Below are 21134 nucleotides of genomic sequence, written 5' to 3' on the forward strand. Positions count from 1 at the left end.
AGAAATCGTTCACAAAAGAAGAGTCAATTGATGGGGCAAACTTAATTGTCGTCTTATTTTAAGAAATTGCCAGAGTCACCTCAGCCTTCAGCAACCACCACCCTGATCAGTCAGCAGCCATCACCATCGAGGTAAGACCCTCCACCAGCAAAGAGATATGACTTGCTGAAGGCTCAGATGATGGTTAGCATTTTTTAGCAATAAAGTATTTTTTAACAAAGGTACATACATTGTTAGACACTTTTTAGACATAATGCTATTGCACACTTTATACTGTAGTATAAACATAACTTTTATATGCACTGGAAAACCAAAAACTTCATATGTCTTGCTTTATTGCAATATTCCCTTATTGCAATAGTCTGAAACTGAACCTGCAATCTCTCCGAGGTATGCCTGTGGTGTGCATGGCAACTTGAGAGTTACTGGAACTTATCATCATTCAAGCTCTCAAGAGCAGCACCATGTAAAAGAACTCTCTGCGATGCTGGAAATGTTCTCTTTGCTCATCTATGTGTGGAGACACATGTATCTATTGCGCGCTTGAATTATGGCTGGTGTGACAGAGGAACTAAATTTAAAATTTGGTTAATACTAATACAAATTTAAATACCCACATGTAGCTAGAGGCTACCACTTTGAACAAGGCAGCACTGTATAAAAAGGTGTTTAGAGCAGAGCAATTGGCATGGGCACATAACTCTCTTCCTTTTCTTAGTAATAGCATGGAATTCTGCACGTCCAGGCAGTCACTACCTCAGTGCCTTCAGCCCGTGTCCCCTTACGATCTGCCCATGCAAGTTAGCCTTTCATTCATGCTGGGATTGCATTGTTCCCTCAGCATTTCATCTGTCCGTTGGTCATCTCCTGGAGACTGCAGCCCGCTCCTCCTTTTGTATCCAGCACCCAGAACCCTGCACATGTTCGCTTTGCAGATTCCCCAGTGCTGTTCCTCTTACTCACTTGAGGTTGAGCATTGTCTCAGGTTAGCCACAGCTGTGACATACTCAGTTCCTAAGTAGGATTCATACGTTATTGCATCCTGAAGTGGAGCCAAACATTTAGTGTCACTCCTGAACAGAAGGTCCTTGGTTTCTGAGTGGAACAAACAAAAACTGCTCGAGCAGTCATTTCCATGTTTTCCAAATTCATCCTGTCAAATGGACAGAAAGTGCATGAGGACCTGTGGCAAAGAGCTGCTGGGAACACATGGATGGGATGGAGGAGACTGGAAGCTGGGAACCAGCCCTGGGAAGAAAGGGAAGCTGCAGAGGATGCCTCAGGATCTTTCCACATCCATCACCTGGCATTCATACAATTATGGACCACAAATCTATGCTTCCATGAGGCCTCAAAGTCCTCTGTAGGGTCCATCCTGTTCCCAGCTCCTTGGGGAAGTCCCTGCCTCCCGCCCACTGCTGACTTCTCTGATCTCTCTTCCTCACTTCATTGGCCATGGTCTTGGGGGCGGCTTCCAGGAAATGAGAGGGCAGAAGCATGTCCCTTTTAAGTATTATTGTCAAAGAAAATATTAAATATGAGCAACCCAGTGAGGAGTGGTACAGGTAGCTGTTAAAAGTTCATATTTGACTGCATCTTTGATCCTATCTTGATAAGAGGCTCGACTCCTCCAGGCCTTCTAAGATTATAAGTGAACTAATGATTACAGAAAGTTTAGCATTCCATCCAGCGCTTAGGAAATGTTCATTAAATACTAATTATTAGTTCCATTTACCTTCAGAGGACTCACAAAGGTATGCTGTCTTAATTTTTAAAAGAAGAAAACCAATGGTGGATCAACAGACAGGAAGCTGTCACTGAGGGGAGGGTGGTGTTTGTGGGTGGAGGGGTCTTTAGGATTAAAATACTCAGGCAGTCTCTCTCCCCACAAGGCCAGCCCTGGGTTGGTTATTTTCCCCAGAGGACAAGTTCCCTCAGGGTAGGTTCCTGGGTTCTTCTGCCTGTTGGAATGGTTCTTAGTCTGCCTAAGCAAGAGAAACACAGTCCACATTTCATGACTTGTATCTAGAACGGCTGGGAAATAGGATCAGTCACCTTCATTTTAAAAAAGGCAGAAGTGGGGAAAATGAGGGTACCACAGAGCAAGGTCAGAGTCGAGCTGGAAGGCAGGTACTTGGACCCTGGGACACGTGCATCAGATGGGGTCTGATCTCTAGTGAGCAGAAGATATAAGCAGAGCGAGGCCTGGGAGATCCAGTTCCACAATCCATGCCCTCCCAGTTCTAACTTCCAGGAAAAGAATGCTGGGGTACGGGCTGGGACTCAGCTGGGAAATCCCCAAATAATCCACACGCACCCAAGAAGAAAGGGTTGGAGGCCCTGTCTGTGCCATACCTGCTGTTTGGCTAATATTTCGCGAACACAGGCTGCCTTATCTTCCCGTGAGACCACAGCATGATTCGGGGCTTGGGCCAGGAAGCAATTACTAGCCTCCTCCACAGGCTTCCTGGTTCCGTCGGTGCACAGCAGCTCAAAATCTTCCTCCTGCAGTGATTTTGCCCACTCTTCAGGGTTATTTCCTGGGTACAGAAAAGGTGGGTCAGCCACAGTTTTGATCAAGGCACACCTCACTGGGGAGATGTGACCAACCCACTGGCGTGTGGAGGGCCTGGACCCAGTGGCCAGCAGGCGTTACAGTAATGTGGAGAGGAAGAGAGTTACCAGGAATTCCCAGAGACCACTCTTTTCAATCTGCCCACCCAGCCAGGGGAGGGTGAACCACATTCTATGGATGCTGTTCAAAATGATCTTCATTTCTACTAAATTCCAAAGCATTTGGATCTCCTGCTCCAGTGTAGAAAGAACGTGACCCTCTAAGCAGGTTTGTGCTATACCATCTGGCACTAGCAAGCAAAAGAACTTTCCCCAGAGGCCCTTTTGGAAGGGCCAAAGGTTTCACTTTTATGAGTGAAATCTGGCTCACTCATACTAGTTCTATGTGGAATGCACGCATGCCTCTGTGCATACAGGTCCATATCCTGTTCTCAGCCCCTTGCTTCATCTTTTCTGTATTCTCTCTGAAAAAAGAACATCTCACCCGTTCTCAAGGTTTAAGCTCCTTCCTCCTAAGGCAATTCTCAAATAAGTTTTCCCGATTTTTGCTTCTCTCCTAAAATAACAGGATTGCAGTCTTTTTCTTAATTTAATTTTCTCATTTAATTGAAAAACTAATATATGAATGCAGTATTTTAAAAGTTTAAATTTATATATAGAGTAAAAATATCCCTTTTCCTACACTCTCCAAAGGTACACTTTTGGTTTTTATAGAAAACTCCAAATTGCCTGCATTTCCTCCCACCAGTACCTGCACATATCTTTGCTCACATGTTAACATTTCTCCTTTCTTTTCTTACCCATCCCTCCAACTCAACACCTTCCAAGTGAAATCCATCCTTATTCTCTCCAAACCCATTCTGTTCTACTTAGTACTTTAAGCATTTATTCAGTACCATGTTCTCAGCCTTCTGCAAGACACAATCTTATTGGAGGGGGGAAATAGCACACATACCAAAATCAAAAATGCAGGGCACAGATAATAACATTTTGTATTTTGTGTAACACTCTCTAAACGCTGTGTGAGCTAGGGAACCAGCACAGTGAGAGCACATTAACTCAGGAGAACTCAGGAAGGCTAGCTGGAGAAGGCAAGGTTTCAGGTGTGGCCTGTAACATGTGTAGGCCTGAGAGGAGGAGAGAGGAACGCTTCTCTATGAGGGGATGGAGGGCTCCAGCAAGACTCACGGACAGGTACGTGCCAGGTGTTCCTATTGGGTGGAGGAGAACAGCCCCACTGGAACAGAGTCTTGGGCAGTCAGGCTAAACATGCTCAGATCCTCAAGGCCCTGAGTGTGGGATGGAGTGTGGTACTTAGGTAGGAAGAAAAGTGGGTCTATGAGAACTTATGAATGGAAATCAATGTTAATGTGTGAGCCTGAAATAGGACAACTAGGAAAAATGAGATGGGAGGTGATTTGGTCTGGGTTAGGAGCAGTGGGCATCCAGAAGGGCATGATAAAAAATTTTCTTTCCACTACAAATAATGCTTGTTTACTGCAGCTAATTTGTAAAATGCTACATAGTTTAAGGAAGAAGACTTTGAAACCCAGTATAATCCCACAGCATTCACCTTCAACATTGGTGCATTACTTCTAGTCTCTTTTCTAGACTCATATGATGTGCAGACACATATCTACATAATTAGATCATACAGTCTCTATGCCTTTGTATCCTGGTTCTTCCATATCACAACATACCATAGAATTTAATGAAGACATACATATTCCAAAGAAACAAAAAACATACTGACTGAGAAATTAATCTAGGCTCGAATGGCAGGGCATATAATAAAGACCTCCATGGGGACAGAGGCTGTGTGAAGAGGACTGGGTTTTGAGAGAAGGATGAGGAGTTTGGGTTTATACAGGTTGAGGTTGCAGTGCCAGTGTACTTTGTACATAAAAATGACCACAGGGCAAACAGAGATCCTGGGATGTTATTTAGATGGGAGGTGGGCCTCCTCTATAAATTCCCCTCAGGAGGTAAGGCTTTTGGAGTCTTTGCAAAGAGAGTTGCGGCCTCGAGAGGGGAGCCCTACTTGGAAGGGTACAAAGAGAAATCAAGGGATGACAAAGAACCAGCCTAGGGTAACACTCAGGTAGCAGGAAAAAGGACAGCCCTTAAAGGAAAAAGCAAAAGTAACAGGAGGGAAGAAAGAAAAATTAGCCAAACCAATTATTCCTTCAAGTAAGCACTTAGCAACTTCTGTGTGCCATGTACTATGGTTGGTGTTGGGATGTAAGAAGAGGAAAAAAGAGCTCCCTGTGGCCACAGTTTATTACAGAATGTGATGAATTCAATAATAAGAGCAATATGGACAGAGGATTCTGTTGTGGGATGGAGGTGTGCCATTGGGGAAGGCGTCTTAGAGGAGTTGGTCCTGCACTAGTTCATTCTAAATGAGTTGTTGGAAAAATTTGAGGTTGGGTAAAGGGACATGACGGAGGGAGGGAAGTAATAGCTGCCTGGACTCGAGGTGGGGATTATAAGCAGTTAGTGATAGAGAGTGGGCAGGTGGAATACTCATTCTTACTGACATTTTTAAAATTTTTGTCTTGTTTGTTAATGTCATGGCCATCTAATATTCACCCACTAGTTTTAGTACCCATTGATGATCCTTGCTTGAATCAATTATTACTATCTTGGTTGCCAAATGATAGTTTTTTAACTTCATAATTATTTCTGCATCTGTAATTAGCATTCTACAATAAGGAAGATGTTTCCCTTACACTCATTTGTTTAATCAGGATGGACTTATGCGTTCCTATTTTATTCAATGGGTTATTATTTCTTACTACTATTATTATTTCTTTTAAAGCTCAAAATGTCCCAGATTTGGCCAGTGGAGGGCTTTCACAATGGCTCCTATGTGCTTTGATACGTCCCATCTCTCTGAGCTCTTCAGCATGATGTTCCAGGTTCACCTTATACCTTTCCTGCCCCAGCCACAGAATCAGCTATTTTTCCAAGGGGCCTTGGTTCCTTCTATTGGGGAATGGTTCTAGAAGCCAAGGTCTTGGTGCTCATTCCTACAGGGGTGCCACTGTCTGTATGTTTTTCCCAGTGGACCTATAATATATTTAAATATATATTGGACCTAGAAATATGAGAAATAGTTATAAAGGACCTTTTGGGGATAACTCACAGAATTTGAATAGGGACTGTGGACGTGATGAGTATTAAATCCACGTTAGTATAAATTTCCTGATCTTGCTAATTGTAATGTAGGTATGTGAGAGAAAGTCCTGGTTCTTAGGAAATGTGCACTGAAGTATTTAGGGGAAAGGAGGCACAGTGCCTGCACCTGTAGGAAGGTTCCTGGGAGAGACTCAGGGCCACTGGGAAGCCCATGGTCCTTACCATTCTGCCTATCCAAGCGAACACTTCTCTCTTCACCGAACAAACAGGTTGAGAATCAGAGCTCTGGACCCTGACAGAGTCCATAACGCTTCCACAAAGACATCCTGAACACAAGTGAACCAGCGACCCTGATTTATGGGGACAAAGGTTATGCACGTACCACCAGTGTTCTCTTTGATAGTCTGGTCCTTCACAAAGGCCACGTCTCCCTTCTCAACCAGACACCTGCAGAGTCCCAGACAGGGAGAGAGAAGAATAGAGGTCAGAGACACATCTGTCATTCAGAAAGGCCACCTTATAGATCCAGGGCTGGCTATCTGATATCAGCAATTGTGATTCCCATTTGATCACTAATCTATTGTCACTGATCTTACATATTACTAATGTAAGTAATAAAAAGAAAACAAAACCTCTGATATGCTTTGTAGTTATACAATCTCACTTCTACACACTAAATTCTAAATTCTGACCCAGTTTCTCCAACAGAGCTACGTCCGTTTCCTAGCTTCAACACAGATATTAGAGGGGCAGTTTTCCCGCAGGGTGATTCCTTACTCACAGTCTCCTTGTAAAATTGGAAACTTGTGGGCTGTGAATTGTTCTTACTCTAACTCACAAGCTGGTTATACCTGGAAAATTGGCATAATCTTTGTTTTTCCTTCCCTAGTGAGAATTTTAGTTACAATACCACCATCATTGTGAAGCTGATGGATTCATGAACTACTAAGTGACACAGGCCCAAGTCAGACAGGATAGTTAAAAACTAATAAGGTCGTAAAGTGCACAGGTGTCTCTTTAAAAATGATAAAGAGGGCTTCCCTGGTGGCGCAGTGGTTGAGAATCCGCCTGCCAATGCAGGGGACACGGGTTCGAGCCCTGGTCTGGGACGATCCCACATGCCGCGGAGCAACTGGGTCCGTGAGCCACAACTACTGAGCCTGCGCGTCTGGAGCCTGTGCTCCGCAACAAGAGAGGCCGCGATAGTGAGAGGCCCGCGCACCGCGATGAAGAGTGGCCCCCGCTCACCGCAACTAGAGAAAGCCCTCGCACAGAAACGAAGACCCAACACAGCCAAAAATAAAATAAATAAATAAATAAATAAATTTAAAAATGCTAAAGACTCCATGAGCTAGAAATGTAACCAAAGATGTAGAAATCATATACTTTACTTTTGTATTGATATATTTCCATGGTTGTAGGTTCCCCCAGAGGTGAATGGAAGAGCGTGAGCCAGATGCTTGACTCCTGTGTTTATTCAATTATGGTAGGGTTTCCTCACCTGGCACTAGTGACATTAGGGGCCAGATAATTCTTTGTTGTAGGGTGCTGTCCTACACATGTAGGATGTTTAGCAGCCTCTCCCAGTTACATGCCAGTAGCACTCCCCAACTCCACTGATAATCAAAAACATCTCCAGACACTGCCAAATGTCCCCTGAGGGGCAAATCACCCCCTGCTGAGAACTTCTGACCTGTACCATACTGCCAGTCTTTGCTGTCTGTGACAGCCAGGTCTGGAGACCATGTCCTGGAGGGACCTGGATGCCTCTTCTCACAGGTTTCTACTTATGTTTGTAAATGTGACACCCTAACATGCAGGACTAATGGGATAGGAATGTAAGAGTCTCACCTGCGTTCCTAAAAAGCAATCTCGTCAGGGCTGGGATTACTATTATTTTTGTATCAGGATTATAATACTCACCTGAAAGCCCCTGAATAGCCATAGTATCTCTCATAGTTGTTGGGAAGACACTCCCTTCCCGGAAAACCTTCTGAGCCAATGCACAGAGCACAGAGACTGGAATTTCGTGGAGACCCAGGGGCACAGCCTTCACTGAAAAATTTATCTGTGCAGAAGGATAAGAGAAAGGCAGCTCTTCCTGAGTCAATGTCAGTGGCCTTTACCTAACACATCACAGGTGTGTATGGCCCAGGATAGGTAGAACATACTCGTTATGTGACCTGCCATCAACTCAGGACCTGCCAGGGTATAGGCTTTGAAAGGAAACTTAATTGAGGCTGGGAACCATTACAAGTCAGGTGGAGGGGATTCCATCAGCATCCCAATAGTGTCTCACTCACCTAAAGAGAGAGATGGGATGGAGATGATATGAAAGTTGACTAAAAGGGGTAAAATTGAAGGTCTCACTCCCTGAGTTGTGCCACTTGTTTTTGGTGTTTCTTTTCTCTGATATTTATTAGAAGAGCCTTTAACAGAACTTAGAACTCCAAACTTGAGAAAGTGCTGGGGAATTTCACACACAGTTCAGTTGCTCTCCCATACCTGTAAAACTGCCAGGAGGCTCGGGAGAGCAGAAGTGCTGTCCTTGCTGGTGGGCAACAGGACTCCTGAATGTCACCCCAGCCACACTTTGCTTCCTGTCAAACTGGTGGCGCAGAACATGGCAGTGCAGAAATGTGATTGCATCTCCAAATCCGCCCCCCTCACACACACACACACACACACACACACACACACACACACACACACACACAGGACTTGCCTGGTTCATAACTGTCTTTAGAGGCCCTCCTAGAAGTAGCTACACATATTTGGAGGTGGCAGGGAGGAAGTGCTCAGGAAGTTAAAGAAAATAAGAACCATGGGAAAACATGTCCATGGTGAAATTACACACAGATTTTAGGAGGTAGAACTAAGCTCATACCTGAAGATATTCAGAGGACACAGAGAATAAACTGATTTCCACCCCTTTGAAGGGGCCTAGGAGCTGAGCAGTCACTTGGTGAGACTGCCAAGATCTTAAAGAGACCCAAGGACCCCTCATACCACATTGCCTAGAAAGCCCCATGGCAGGGCTTGTAGCTGTCCACCCAATGGCCATTTCCCCTTGCTTCTTCATAACAAAGATCAAGTTTTTTTTCTTTTAATTTTTTCTTCATTAATTTTTTATTGAGATATAATTGACATAAAACATTATATTAATTTCAGGAGTACAACATGTTTCGCTACTGTGACTATATTGTGAAATGATCACCACAATAGGTCTAGTTAACATCCATCACCATACAGGGTTAAAAAAATTTTTTTCTTTTGGCTAGGACTTCCAAACTATGTTGCATAAAAGTGGCAAAAGTGGGAGTCCTTGTCTTGTGCCTGACCTTAGAGGGAATGCTTTCAGCTTTTCACTGTTGCGTATGATGTTAGCTGTGGGTTTGTCATACCTTTATTATGTTGAGGTATATTCCCTCTATGCCCACTTTCTGATGAGTTTTTCTCATAAATGGGTGATGAATTTTATCAAAAGCTTTTTCTGTATCTATTGAGATGATCATATGATCTTTTTCTTCAATTTGTTAATGTGGTGTATCACATTAAAAATTTTTTTTCTTGTGATGAGAACTTTTAAGAGCTACTCTCTTAGCAACTTTGAAATGTGCAATACAGCATTAACTATAGTCACCATGATGTACATTACATCCCCATGACTTATTTATTTTATAACTGAAGTTCATACCTTTTGACTACATTCACCCAATTTGCCCAACCCCAACCCCTGCCTCTGGCAACCGCCAATCTGCTCTCTGTGTCTATGAGCTCGGGTTGTTTTGTTTTATTTTTGTTTAGATCCCACATATAAATGAGAACATATGGTATTTGTCTTTCTCTGCCTGACTTATTTCACTTATTTCACATAGTGCCCTCAGGGTCCATCCATGGTGTTGCAAGTGGCAAGATTTCTTTCTTTTTTATGACTGAATGATATTCTATTGTATATATATAAACCACAATTTCTTTATCCATTCATTCATGATGGACACTTAGGTTCTTTCCGTGTCATGGCTGTTGTAAATAATGCTGCAGTGAACGTGTGGGTGCATATCTTTTTGAGTTAGTATTTTTGTTTTCTTCCAGTAAATACCCAGAAGTGAAATTGTTGGATCATATGGTAGTTCTATTTTTAATTTTTTGAACAAAAATCTAGTTTTATTTGGGACAGAAACATGCCCAAATAAACGATGACATTTTTCAGCCTCTCTTACAGCTAAATGTGACTATGTACCTAAGTTCAGGGCAATGAGAAGTTAGCTGAAGTAACTGGGCTAGAGTTCCTGAATAGCTCCTTTAACAAGGTGGCACATACTTCAAGTGCCCTTTCTCCTTATTCCTTGAGGTTGCCTGGATCGTGGATATAATGGCAACCATGAGTGACCTTGAAGATGGAGGCCTCATGCTGAGAATGGTGCAGCAGGAAGAGAGAGGAGCCTGGGTTTCTAATGACAGTACCAGCCATGGACTGCTGTCTCTGGTCTTTTTCATGAGAGAGAAAAGTAAACGCATATTCACTTAAGCCATTATGTGCAACTGAAAAGAACCATTCTGATCCACCTCCCAGCCCTACCATTTCTTTTAGATATTTCCTTGAAGTTCACTAAACCAAATTGTATTACCATAGAGCCAGGGCCACAGCATCTTGTACGATACCACACTCTTCCCAGTACACCTCTTCCCACCTGGCCCTGACAACAGCACCCTCCCAGAGCTCACTCACCAAATTCACAGTGGTTAATCTTCTCGTAGAGCAGACCCATGGGGATGTTCCAGCCAGCGGTTCTGTCTACTGCAGTGTGGCAGGACTTCCTGCCTTTCAGATTGTTCCAGTTGAGATCAGGATCTGATGATTTCTTAACCACAGCCACAGCATAGTACCCTGCAAGAAAGACACCCAAAAAGGGAGTATTAACACCCCTGGGCTCTCCAGAGTGTCTAAACCTGCCATCTCCCTAAGGAGTAGAATTATCCCAAACCATTCCTTCTCTCTTTGAAAAGGTCTTCCCAATAACTGACTGAGGGGGGATACAAGTCATTCCAGGAGGTGGAGATTAATCTGAACTTAAAAAACAAAATAGTAAGAATACATAACCATCAGAGCAATGGCTGGTGTATAACCCTTCCCCAAATGCATGAAGCTACTGACATAAACCAGCAACTCACCCTCCACTGTGGAATAGTAGAGGAATGGATACTGAAGGGTACATTAGGAAAGAGTAGTAAATGAGCAATAAACCACAGGGATATTCTGGCCAGATAATTTGTGATAAGGAGAATACAGGTTTGCACCACAATAAATATGCAAAGTGGAAACTGTCAAAATCAAGTTAGCTGCCATGATTAGCAGCAAATACATGCTGATCTTTAAAACTGGTAATAGAAAGAATATCAACTCATGATTTCAGTTTTCCAATTTAATTAATTCAGGAAATTGTTTCCAACAGAAAAAACACAAATCTTATTGTTCATGGAATAAGAATGGTTCTATTTTCGGCTGAAGAGCTTGGTTCCTAGTATGATGGGGAGAGGCTGAAGGTTGTAACTGGGAAAAGTGATGAGGACAGACTTGCACACTAATGGCTGGAAATGACCTGCAGGGACTTGAGTGTGGGCCCCAGAGCCCACTTTGATAAGATTTCCTGTCTTGCTCCTGCCACATCTTTCCAGATCCACCCCCAGCCAGAGCCCTGGGTGAGAGCCAGGTTGGCCTGGGTTCCTGGGCCTAGCCCTGGCTGGGAGGCTGGGCAATCACATGCCCCTAGACATCTGCCAGTATGAGCCTCTCCCTTCAGCCCTGCCAGGCACATATCAGCAAGGCTCCTGGGCTGGTGCTAACTCTCGTCTAAAACTTTGCTGGCCTCATGCAATGCGAGGCAGTCAGGAGTGGTGGGGAGGGCCTGTATTTGCTTGCTGAATGTCGGAGTCTAGACAACTTGTAATCTCTCTGAGCTGTTGGTCCTCTTATGCATCCTTAGAGGACAACAAGACATACCTTATAGGATTAAATGAAAATTCCCAGGTGCAAGTCATAGCAAGTGTAAAAAAAGTAATCATCATTGCCAGTTACTCTACTTCCATGATTCCTTTGCATTCCAAAAATTGGTCTCTTATCTACATTTGATTTGAATTTAAACTTACCTTACCCTTTCCCAAAAGCAATGGGAATTTATCTTAAACTCATGAGGTTACCAATCTCAACTCACCACTCCCTGGTGTGAATTTACAATCGTCGCCCTCATTTTCTGTAGAGGAGAAAACGAAGAAGTCATTAAATACTCATTTATAGATTGGAAATCGTCTTTACCATGTGCAACTCAGAATTAAAAGAGCCAGGAAAACTATCTATATATCACCAGTTCCCAAAAGGTCCAGGCTGTCTGGATTATGCAAGTTCACTTTAGCTCCCTGGCCTCTGGAATTTAGTCCAAAATTGTAAATTTCAAGTTTCCCACTCTATCTATCCTGTGGCCACAGTGGTCTCTGCCAACTGTACTTGAATCCCTCCACCAGGGCAACAGGAGAAGTGTGAGCTTTGGAAGCAAGAAGACCTGCCAGGAATCCCAACTGAGAATCTAGATGTCCTCTGCAGAGGGGTCACTTTTAGCTAGAACTTCCCAGTGCAAAGCCTCCAACTCCCTTGTGGAAGGTATGATAGAAGATCCCATCCTTCAAGATAACTGTTGGGGACTAGAGATGAGGGAGCCCAGAGCCTAGGAAGTAGGAGGTGCTAAGTAAGCAAGAGCTTTATGGCCCATGTGGCATAAATCAGGCTGTGATTTTCCATTTCCTTTTTCCATGGCCCAGGGGAAATGAAACACTGAGAGAAGCTCCTTCCACTTACTGTAGTTCTCTGCTAGGACAGGTACCAGACCACATTTGCCTGCTATGTAGATGTAGCCTCCATCCAAGCTCATAGCATCAGCTTCTCCTTTCTGCAAAGACAGAGCACATCACAGCAGGTGAAAAGAGACCATCTTCTGTCCCACATGCCCTTCAAGCTGTTTCCTTGAAGCAGCCTTGCCAGCACAGGTCATGAAGGCCCAGGGAGACAGAAGGTGCTGGTACTGGACCCCCAAAGGATCAGTCAGGCACACCCAACATAGAAAATAAAATGTACTCCCATTTTCACCCAAACCATGATGAACTGATGATCAACTCTGGGTGCTTTGCTTAGTTTCTTCAGGAGGAAAGACCCACATTCAGTCCCACTGTCCTCTCATAGGGCACACTGTCCCAGAGACACTCTCACAACACCTTTCTGACACCAAGAATTCTCATTTGTAAGACAAATGAGTGGAGTCAGAGACTCAGGGCTGTGTCTGTGGCATAGAGTGCCTCCTGATGGGGGCCCCAGACCTGAATCTCGGCCACATTGTCTGGGTGCTATTTTGGTGCTTGGTCAATACAAGATCTTTAATGAATGAGTCAAATAAACTCAAATGATCTGTTAGATATAATGATCTAATAGAGCTAATAAGCCCCAAATTTCAGAAATGCTTGAATTCAACAAGACTGCCAAGCTTCCCATTGGGCTTAGAAATATACTTTTGAGGAATATTCCCTAAAGGAATAATCAGATATGTGGGAAAGTATTTGGGCAAAATGTGTAAGTGGGCAAAAGCATGCAAGTGTGATTCATAATATCAATAAGATAGGACCAAACTTAATGCTCAATAGCAAGGAAATGACTCAACAAATTGTAGCACATCCACACTCTGGAATAGCTATCAACATTAAGCTATCAACATGTTTTCATGGAAACAACCTAAATGTCCATCGACAGATGAGTGGATAAAGAAGATGTGGTACATATATACAATGGAATAATACTCAGCCATAAAAGAGAATGAAATAATACCATTTGCAGCAACATGGATTGACCTAGAGATTATCATACTAAGTGAAGTGAGTCAGAAAGAGAAAGACAGATACCATATGATATCACTTATATGTGGAATCTAAAATATGACGCAAATGAATTTATCTGCGAAACAGAAGCAGACTCACAGACATAGAGAACAGACTTGTGGTTGCCAAGGTGGAGGGGGCTGGGGAAGGAATGGGTTGGGAGTTTGGGGTTAGCAGATGCAAACTATCATACATAGAATAGATAAACAACAAGGTCCCACTGTATAGCACAGGCAACTATATTCAACATCCTATAGTAAACCATAGGGAAAAGAAAAATAAAAATTTAAATTTAAAAAAAAGAAAAGAAAGAAATGAAAGAGAAAGTCCCCCATAAACTTGGTCCCCAGACATACCACTGTAAACAGAATAGGGTATATTCTTTCAAAACTAAACTAAAATATATTTTAAAATATATTTTTAAAAATCATGTTTTCAAAGAATGACTTGTGACAAGGGAAAAGCTCCCTAGATAAGATTAGGTGAGAAAAGAGAGTAAATTGTATGTATGATATGAGCCCAGTTAACAGGATTTTCTCTGAGTTATAAGGTTACAATTAGTTTTTATGTATTTTCTTCTTTATATCCTCCAGTTTTTCAACATTATCTAAAAGCAAATATGGAATGCTCTTGTGATCAACAAGGCTAAACTTCTACCTGCTTGCACAATAACATGACCTTGTCACACTTGTCTCACTTGCCATGGCACACCGTGGGTTTCAGGCACACCCACACTCAGGTCCAGCCTCCCCAAGCAGACACGGCTCAGATTGCCCTCCACCAGGTGCTAACACTAGGAGGAAACAAGCCCTAAGGAGCCCTTCAGCTCCAGAAGCTCAAAGGTCCTGAGGCTCCGGTGGGGCTGGTCTCCCACAGTGAGGGCAAGGTTCCTTGGAACCCGGCTTTTCGTGTCATTCCCAGGAACACTCACTCACCCTTGGGGACGGGTGGGCAACAGTGGCAGGGATGCTGCCCTGCAGAGGCAGGAGTGACGTACCATTATCTTGGCAATGCAATCTTCAGTGTTCTCCGCTGATTCACACTCTATTTTCCCGTCACTGTTCACACTCCACATATCACACTTGACCCTCTCCAGGTGGTGCACTGCACACCACTTCACCTTCTTGCATTCACCCTTTGAGGTGCTCGGGCCTAGGACATAAGGAAGAGAACCAGAGATTAGAAGAGGCCCAGATGTTGCCTGCTGGTTATGCTACTGTCTTCATGAAAATGCTGGGATTTTTCAGCAATACACAAACAGATCCCATTCAAGGAATTAATCTCTTAGAAATCAAAGGTAATAACAGTCTCTTAGTTGGCTTCTTATCATTTAGATTTAACTTAAAATTGTTTCTTATGAGAAATCAACTTTCCTCCCAACCCCAAGGCGCTCTATCACTTCAGGCTGGGGGTTTTTTTTTGTCCCTCTTTGTTTAGAAATAGCACTTAACCATCTGAGCTGTTGTTATATATTTATTCATTATTTATTGTCTGTTCCCTGCAGGAGAACATAAGCTTGGCCAGGGCAAGGGTCATGCCTGTCTTGTTCTCCATGGCACCCTTAGTGCCTGCCTCATGGTCAGCGCAATAAATGTTGGCTGAATAAATGGACACCTACCCAACTTTCAGACCCAGCTCAAGAGGCACTTCCTCAGGGAGGCCTTACCTCAATTCTGGGACCTGTCTTTCTTTGTTTTGCACTCTTCTAGAGCCATGATATTTTGTTCTGGGTTTTTGTTTTTGTTTTCCTTCTTCTGAGGAAATCTCTCATTTTTAATTGATCATTCAATAGAGTGACTATTCCTTCAACATTTGTCTTCCCCACTGGGCTGAAGGTTCCATGACAGCAGAATTTAATATATCTTTGACTCACCATTGTATGCCCAGCACGTTGCACACTTTATAGATAGGTGGTCAATACATGTCTGTTGAATGAATGAATGCTCAAACACATCCCCAATGACCCAAGGAAATTCAGAAGCAGGATCGACCTGTCTAAAGCTCCAGCTTCACCATGGCACATGTTGACCATAGCATTGGCTTCAGATGTGCACGTTTGTAGCAATTTCATTCTATTTGACTTACTTCGTGCCAGGCTAACTGGCTTCACAAAGTGGGTAGGGTAGCCTTGATTTATACAAGGGAAACAGTGCTGGTATCAATACAAATCATTTTAAGCATGAATTTCCTTTAATGCCCTTTGGTGATGCCATTTAGCATTCATCTAACACTGGGCTGCACAGGTAGGGCAGATAAAGGATTGTTGGGACAGGTGTTCAATACCTGGAAAGACTCTATTGCTGGTGCCCACCCTCACCAGTTTTCCAAGCTCCTAGAGCCGCACAATCCTTCCTAAACACTTACGTGTATCTTCTCTTAGATTCCGAAGAGCAGTGACATACTCATATCCCAGGTACAGCCAGGAGTCCATCTTTGGAGGAATCTTTAAAAACCCATTGGCAGAGTCCTTAAACAGCAGGTCCTTCCCATGAGGGGAGCTGAAGAGCTGGAAGTCTTCAGAGGTATCTCTGCCAAAATGTTCCTGTTTGTGGTAAAAACACAGATCTGAATGGCTACCACAACAAGGGATGCTGCAAAATGGGACCAAAGAAAATTTTAAAACTCAGGAAACTAAATTAAAAAGTGAAATTTTCAAGATGCCAGGAGAGAGGGCAGTCGGACCTGTTCTTTCCCACCCAGCACCTTCTCCATTCACAGCCCTCTTGGGCCATATAACAAACTCCCGATTTCACTGAACGTGTTTCTGTGCCTGTCTCCCTGTCTGGATGACAGCTCACTGAGCGCAAGAAACACATCTCCTTCAGAGGCTGACACTGTGTGGTTGCCTTGATGGACACATGGACAGATGGACAGATGGACAGATGGACAGATGGGGGGGCCGGATAAGAGAAAGTTGGCTCAGTTCTGGCATTCTGCTGCTCTAGGGAAGGAAAGCTGGCTGTGTGTGCAGCTCCCTTGCAGTCAGGCTGAAGGACCTTGGAAGAGAGATCATTTCCTTTCCAACGGGAGAGATATGGAATAGAGCAAGAAGGAGCAGCTTCATGTCACTGGTCCAGAATGTAAGGGTCTGACAGATGATAACGCAGGACTAGGCTCTGTGCACCTCCAAGAAGGCTTTGCTGGGTGCTTTCATAAAAGTGGATGGTGTGTGGCATGGTCCCCACTGTATCCTGAACACAGAAGGGCTTCTACAGTGGCAAGAAGGGAGTGCAGGAAAATGCCCCAAATCCAAGCAGGAACTGCTAAGCATGAAAGAGGATGGGGATTCGATACCTGGGCCAGGTTAAGAAGCTCCCAGATCAAGTCCTCCTTGCCGCCCATGCTTCGGGCCACGACGGCGTGGGAAGGGACCCGGGCCAGGTGGCACTTCTCGAACTCGTCCACAGACCCCCGGGTGTCGTCCCTGCAGAGCAGCTCATACTCATCCCTGTCAGCCTCGTTAGGCAGGTTCTCTGTGGAGGGAAGCCCGCATGAGCCGACGGCAGGCAGAGCATGAGGTGTGGTGCCCCTTCCGCTCCCTTGCAACCCCACTGAATCATAAACTGTGTGAGATGAGAAGCCTAGAGTAAACATTGAGAGCCAGTAGAAAACTGACTTGCTCAAGATCCCACAGCCAGTTTACAGGTAAAGCTTCTGATGTCCAGTGCAGGGGTGACTGCCCACACCCCACAAGAGGTCTCATCTCAGCAGGCTGACTACAGGCCAAGGTCAGCCAGACCTGCTCCCAATCCTTTGCTATTGCAACACTGACCAGGAGGAAGGGTCCCAGTGTCTAGGAAGTTGAGCGATAGGATGAGGCCCAGGAGTCCAGGCGGGGACCCCACAGGCACACGCCTCTGCACAGGTAAACACCCCAGCAGTGAGAAAGGAGGAACACACTATGCTCACGTCTGACTACTGAGCATGAAGAAGAAGGCAGGAAGAAAAGGAAGGCCTTCTGCTTGAAGGGACCTGCAGATTCTTCTCCTATCACCTACCCAATACTGTGGTGTGCTTGACAAAGGCCACGTCCCCAGCGTCATCCATCAGACACCTGTGGGGAGGAGACACATTAGGAGAGTTCCTGCAGGGCTGGCCCTTCTCCTCAGGTTGAGGGTCTGACCACACTGTCCAGCCTTGGGGAAAGGGCAGGGCCTGGGGGAGGCCTCTACGGAGACCCACAGCTGAGGGAGCACCATGGGGCGCTGATACCCAGGGTACCATGGAGTTGGGGGGGTGAGCTCACAGGAGCTGGAGGACCCTCACCGTGTGCCCCAAAGCATCAAAAAGGCACTAAAGATATTTCAATGAGAAAAGCGTTTTCAAACTTCTGGTGGAGGATAAAGGCATAGTGTCTCTTGAGGGAGGAAAGGTGCCCTTGGCTGGCTCTAAAACTTTAGAGTATAACCAAGGCAGAAGAGGGAGCAAGAAATCAGCCACATGAGCTGCCTGCACAGGGACGGTGAGAGGGGACAAGAGAGAGGCCAACGCATCGAATGGCCGACGCTGCTGCAATGGAGAGCAGAGGGCCCGTCACTGAAGAGCAGCTTGGACACTAGGGCCGTGCCTGTCATTTCAGGCTCTGCCTAGTCCTGTGAGAGAACTCTGGGGAAACAGAAAGAGGAGCCCCAGGACAGGGGCTTTCTTGTCAATGTCACGTGAATGGAGTACGCACTGGCCTGGCCTGGCCTGGGGAGTCCCAGCTGTGTCACTGAGTCCCTGTGTCACTGAGGTGATTAGGCCCCCTGATGCCCCTTTGCAGACTGGGCTCTGCTGTGGGCCAGGGAAGATTTCCAGCCAAGGACATTGGACACTTAGGAGCCCGGATGGAGCAGGAGCCGGTCTCACTCACTTGAAGGCCCCTGAGTAGCCAAAGTACGGTTCATGGTTGGAGCAGGCGCACTTGTCCGGCCCTTTCCCCGCACACAGTTGGCACAGTTTGGGGAAGGACGACTGATCCACACAGGGGACGCAGCTGCCCGCGAAGAAACTGGCCGCTGCTGCTCAACACGGAGACACAGAAGCACAGGGCGTGAGCCAGCCTGGCCAGAGGCACTTACAGCTCCCAGCCTAGGCTCATGATGGGACAGAGAGACCCAGACAAAACCAGCACCCCCAGACCCAGTTCGCCTTTACAAGTGTTCACTCTTCAAGATTAAGGGTTTCCAAAAAGGGGTGAGTTTAACCCCTTTCCTCCCTCCTCCCTCCCCAAGAACCAGGCTTGTGCCAGCCACCCTCCAAGGCCAGGTCACCGTCAGCCCCCCTCCCTGCCTTGTCAGACTGGAACAGCTCAGAGAGAGGTCTCTGGGATCCATGCCTGAGAGATGGAGGACCCGCCTGGAGAGGTGCACGCCAAGTTCGTGGCCAGCAGATGGCCACCAGGGAAAGCTCCAGCAGAATGGGAAAAGCATCAGCCACAGACAGGAAAGCACCCCAGGGAAGTGAACAATGGGGCCCAGCAACCTTGGCCCTGACTGAAGCCCTCTGTTCCCTTCCCCCCACTCCTCAGGACAGCCTCTGGTGGGGTGTCAGGATCTCAGAGATAAAAGGACTTGTGACAGCCCCTAATGGCTGCTGGTGCAGCAGACCTGCCAGTTTAAAGCTGTTTAACCTCCCACCTCCACTCGCAGAGTCATCACACTTCATCACCTGATCATGTCTGAGTGACGCCAGTGTGGCCCATGTGGGCATCTGACAAAGAGATGCCTCCTGAGGGCACTCACCCTCCTGCCTGCTTACCTCTCTGAAGAGATTCCTGTGGCTCAGGCAAGTCCCAGTAAAGTAAGCCCATGGGGATGTTCCACCCAGCAGATCTGCCGAGGCCTGTGTGGCAGGACTTCTTGCCTTTGAGCTCTTTCAGATTGAAGTCAGTGCCCTTCTTCACCACGGCCACAGCGTAATAGTGAGTTTTCAGATCTGCAAAGGGACAGCGTGGATGAAAGACTCTCAAACTGGGCCCCAGGGAAGCACTGCTCATCACTACTGGGCTCCTGAGTAGGGAAGGGGAACCCAGAGATAACATTTATGTTGGGTTGGCTTCTAAAGAGGGAAGGACCAGAAAAACCTTCCTAGGCTTACAGGGGAAAGAAAGGACCACAGAGGAGACATTTGTAATAACCCTCCTGGCAAACCTAGGAGCAAGAAGCCACGTGCACACATGCACCAATGCTCTTGCCTACCCAGGCCTTGCAGGGAGTATCTGCCTACAACTACCAAGACAAGCTCCCCTGCAAACTGGAACTGTGGCAACAGAGGCCACATTCCTGACTTTCTCTAAGTATTTTTGTCCCTCATACAGGCCCAGGGACAGTGGAATTGCTCTCAGAAGAGATGCAAAGCTGTCAGGGCTCCAAGTTCGTGCTCCTGTGTGGTCTCTCCCCTGCGTGTGGCACCTGTGGTTCTTGGAGAACTTCTCTTTACAGATTTAAACCCCAGTGGTTCAGCTCAGATTGCACACAGCCTGCCCAGGAGGTCAGTGTCCTGAGCACCAGTCCCCAACCAGCCCAAAACTCCCAGAGGCCTTGAGTTGCAGCTATGGTGGTTGATAGGGCCCCTCATTCCCCACTCACTGCCCCCTGGGGAAAGCTTATCAGTAGCTAATCTCCATTACCTGCCTGAATGAGACAAGACTCAGCGTCTACCAGGAGAGAACAAGGGCCACAAACACCTTCCTGGGTCCCCGGGGAGAACTTACTATCTTTTGGGCCATAGAACTCTGCCACTACAGGCTTCAGGTTGTAGGGCTTCAGGCCTGCCTCAAATACCAAACCACCATCCAACGTCACAGCATCTGCTTCATTATCCTGAAAGAGAACAGACCAGAGTCTGATGAAGCCCTTACTTCTGAGCAAGGTCTATCTATATTTGGGTGGTGCTCCTTGGATCTGGGGCCAGAAGAACCCTCAGTTTGGCCAATAGCTAACTGCACAACACCACAAGCTTCAGTTAACTCTACCTCCCTGGTGAGGGGATTTGGCCACCATATTCCTTAACTCCTGCAAAGAGAAAGAATGCATCATTTTTCTCTTTTCCCTGGTGAGGAGTCCAGCTGCTTGCCCAGAAAACTGTCGTGATTTTTCAAAACTGACCTAAATTACAGAGGCTTTACCAGCAGGCCTCTTGGGGGAAAGCTGCCCCCCCAACACCAGACTGGGTGCGCAGCCCATGCACCACAGGCTCTGAAGGGGCTGCAGTCAAGGACTCAGGTCCCTCTGCCTGGCCATGCTGTTACACATATTTACATTTCAAGTTCAGGTCCTTTCATTTGGTGACCTCTTTATTTTGGGCCTTCTGCTGAGATCTTCCTCAGATGCCTCTGTGGAGAATTCTCTATGGGGAAGGGGAGCCTTGAAGACATCCTTCTCACTCTGATTCAGTACTCAGTACTTTTCCTTCCTGTCCTGGGTCCATATAACTGCAGGAGTCTTTTGTTCAGGGACCGGTGCTTTCTCTGGCTTTAACTTCTAGCTTATACTCTGAACTGAGTGTTAAATGCTAAT

At 45.8% G+C, this 21134-nt stretch overlaps 1 protein-coding gene across 1 annotated transcript in view; it reads right to left on the reverse strand.

The window, feature by feature from the left end:
• Window positions 1-21134, reverse strand: part of LOC133094108 (serotransferrin-like) — a 31594-nt gene that overhangs the window by 3114 nt on the left and 7346 nt on the right. The window contains exons 3-16 of the mRNA XM_061194653.1: window positions 20330-20438; window positions 19375-19551; window positions 18488-18635; window positions 17634-17689; window positions 16930-17108; window positions 15994-16177; window positions 14633-14787; window positions 12569-12659; window positions 11931-11969; window positions 10448-10606; window positions 7639-7783; window positions 6098-6162; window positions 2356-2540; window positions 964-1153 (exon numbers count right to left, since the gene is read on the reverse strand). Coding sequence (XP_061050636.1) covers window positions 964-1153; window positions 2356-2540; window positions 6098-6162; window positions 7639-7783; window positions 10448-10606; window positions 11931-11969; window positions 12569-12659; window positions 14633-14787; window positions 15994-16177; window positions 16930-17108; window positions 17634-17689; window positions 18488-18635; window positions 19375-19551; window positions 20330-20438 — 1882 coding nt within the window. The remainder of the gene's footprint in view (window positions 1-963; window positions 1154-2355; window positions 2541-6097; window positions 6163-7638; window positions 7784-10447; window positions 10607-11930; window positions 11970-12568; window positions 12660-14632; window positions 14788-15993; window positions 16178-16929; window positions 17109-17633; window positions 17690-18487; window positions 18636-19374; window positions 19552-20329; window positions 20439-21134) is intronic.

The sequence above is a fragment of the Eubalaena glacialis genome, chromosome 6 (assembly GCF_028564815.1).
Source record: "Eubalaena glacialis isolate mEubGla1 chromosome 6, mEubGla1.1.hap2.+ XY, whole genome shotgun sequence".
Lineage (NCBI taxonomy): Eukaryota > Metazoa > Chordata > Mammalia > Artiodactyla > Balaenidae > Eubalaena > Eubalaena glacialis.